The 2500-nt window shown below is 50.6% G+C and overlaps 1 protein-coding gene across 1 annotated transcript in view; it reads left to right on the top strand.

Annotated features, from left to right (window-relative positions):
- Positions 1 to 2500, top strand: part of LOC129699216 (homeobox protein Meis2-like) — a 270723-nt gene that overhangs the window by 745 nt on the left and 267478 nt on the right. Inside the window, 3 exon segments of the mRNA XM_055638833.1 lie at positions 1 to 182; positions 1112 to 1338; positions 1964 to 2105. The exon segment at positions 1 to 182 is cut by the window's left edge and continues 745 nt beyond it. Coding sequence (XP_055494808.1) covers positions 171 to 182; positions 1112 to 1338; positions 1964 to 2105 — 381 coding nt within the window. The 5' untranslated portion in view covers positions 1 to 170.

Here is a 2500-nt window from a genome sequence, read left to right as displayed (position 1 = left end):
CGCCGGCCTGCCAAGACCTTTGCTCCGATATTTGGAGGGTTTTAATTTAGATTTTTTTTAAATATATATATATACATCTATATATCGACCACACATAGTTCAGCTGAGTTGAGCCGCAGAGAACGAGAGAGAGAGAGAGAGAGACAGATAGGGAGGTTGGACGCGGCCCGATGGCGCAGAGGGTAAGATTTAATTGTACTATTCAATTTGTAACACATTTGTGTGACTGAGTTTCGTCTTGTTTGGGCCGGCACGACGCGATACTTGTGTCAAGTCTTCTCGTCTTGTTTTTATAAAGTCTACGCCGCGTTTCTGTCTAAGAACTCGGGGAGTAATGTTGCACGGTGCTTTTTGGGAGTTTTTGTGAAGTTTGTTTAAATGCTTCCCTTAGTTACTCTCTCTCTTTCTCTCCTCTCCCCCTCTCTCCCCTCTCTCCCCTCTCTTCCCGTCTCTTCCCCTCTCTTCCCCTCTCCCTCTCTCTCTCGTCCCCTCTCTCTCATCCCCTCTCTTCCTCCCTCTCCCCCCCCTCTCGGTCTCCTCCCTCTCTCCCCTCTTTTTCCTCTCTCTTTCCTCCCTTCTCCTTCCCCTCTAGTCATCTCTCCCCTCTCTCCCCTCTCTTCTCTCCCCCTCTCTTCCCCTCTCTTCCCTGTCTCTCCCTCCCAGTCTCCCTCTCTCCTTCCTCCTCTCTCTCCTTCTTTTCCTCTCTCTCTCCCCCGCTCCTCTTCCCTCTCTCTCCCCTCTCTCCTCTCCCCCCTCCCTCTCTCTCTTCCCCCTCTCTCCTCTCTCCACCTCTCTTCTCCCCTCTCTCCCCCTCTTCTCCCCTCCCGCCTCTCCTCTGTCTCTCTCCTCCATCTCTCCCCTCTCTCCCCCTCTCTCTCCCCTCTCCTCCCCTCTCTCTCCCCCTCTCGCCCTCTCTCCCCCCTCTCTCCCCCTCTCCCCTTCTCCCTCTCTCTCTCCCTCTCCCTCCCTCTCTCCCTCTCACTTCTCTCCCCTCCTCCCCCCCTCCTCTCTCTCCCCTCTCCCCCCTGTGTATGTGTGTGTATGTGTGTGTGCCCTGTTCGCGGGCCGACACACACACTCACACTCACCCCCACACCCCCACTCCCAACAGTACGATGAGATCTCGCACTACGGCGGCATGGATGGAGTGGGTATTCCGACCACAATGTACGGTGACCCTCACGCAGCCAGGACGATGCAACCGGTCCACCACTTGAACCACGGGCCGCCGCTCCACAGCCACCAGTACCCGCACTCGAACCACGGCAGCGCGATGCCGCCTAGCATGGGAACTTCGGTAAACGACGCATTAAAGCGAGATAAAGACTCCATTTATGGGTGGGTTTGCCGGCAAATATTTCTATCATTGTTCTGCGAGAATTATTCCTGCTCCGCGGCATTTTTTGTGTTTTGCACATTTCCAATTTCAGAAGAAACTTTTTTTTTTTTTTTAAATGAACGCGCGGATTTATGAATATCTCCTGGCTGGGAAACACAGGAGCTTCGGGAACCCGCAGTGGGTTTTTTTTTTAATTTAATGTGTAATTGTAGCTGCCGAGAGGCGATGATATTGATGAGTAATTCTGCTTGTGTGTGTGTGTGTGTGTTTTAAACCCTCTGTTATAAAAACCATCCTGACATTTCGCTTCCAAAATGGCTGCTTAAAGTTCACTTCTGGGGAGGTTTGGCTGACCCAATTTTCAATGGTTTTGCTTGGACTAATCGATACATTTTGGAGAGAGATACCTCCGGCCGCGGCGATAGTCGGGGCGACTCGTTTGTTAATTTGCTGCCACCGACTGCTCGCGTTTGTGATTTGTGTGTAAAAATGCAACAAGTAATTCTGGCTGAAGTTGTGGTTCGGGCTTCAAGGAAGACAGCAGAGTAACTAACACAAACTCTCCCTGTGTGTGTGAGTGAGTGTGTGTGTGTGTTAATACTGTCCCGACCTCTTCTCTTGCAGACACCCGCTCTTTCCTCTTTTAGCACTGATTTTTGAGAAGTGTGAGCTGGCGACTTGTACACCTCGGGAGCCGGGAGTAGCGGGCGGCGATGTGTGTTCTTCCGAGTCTTTCAACGAAGACATTGCTGTGTTCGCCAAACAGGTTAGCAGGGAACACGGACTTTGATATTTAATTAAAAAAAACACAAATTAAAAAAAAAACCTTTCAGAAAACGACCCAGCAGTCATTTCAAAAATAGCCACCGACTAGCAGGAGTCAAAACACAAAAACACTCGATCAATTGGTGAAATTAAAAATAATGACGAGATTCAGTGTGCTCAGAATCTAACGCTGATATGGCCAAGTCCACCAGCTAGTTATATGTTCACGGTAGATCAAAATGCTGGAGAAACTCAGCGGGTGCAGCAGCATCTATGGAGCGAGGGAAATAGGTAACGTTTCGGGCCGAAACCCCTTGGGTTTCGGCCCGAAACGTTGCCTATTTCCCCTTGGGGTTCGGCCCTAAACGTTGCCTATTTCCCCTTGGGTTTCGGCCC

The sequence above is a fragment of the Leucoraja erinacea genome, chromosome 8 (assembly GCF_028641065.1).
Source record: "Leucoraja erinacea ecotype New England chromosome 8, Leri_hhj_1, whole genome shotgun sequence".
Lineage (NCBI taxonomy): Eukaryota > Metazoa > Chordata > Chondrichthyes > Rajiformes > Rajidae > Leucoraja > Leucoraja erinaceus.
Note: the sequence above shows the minus strand (reverse complement) of the source record. Positions and strands in the feature narration are given on the sequence as shown.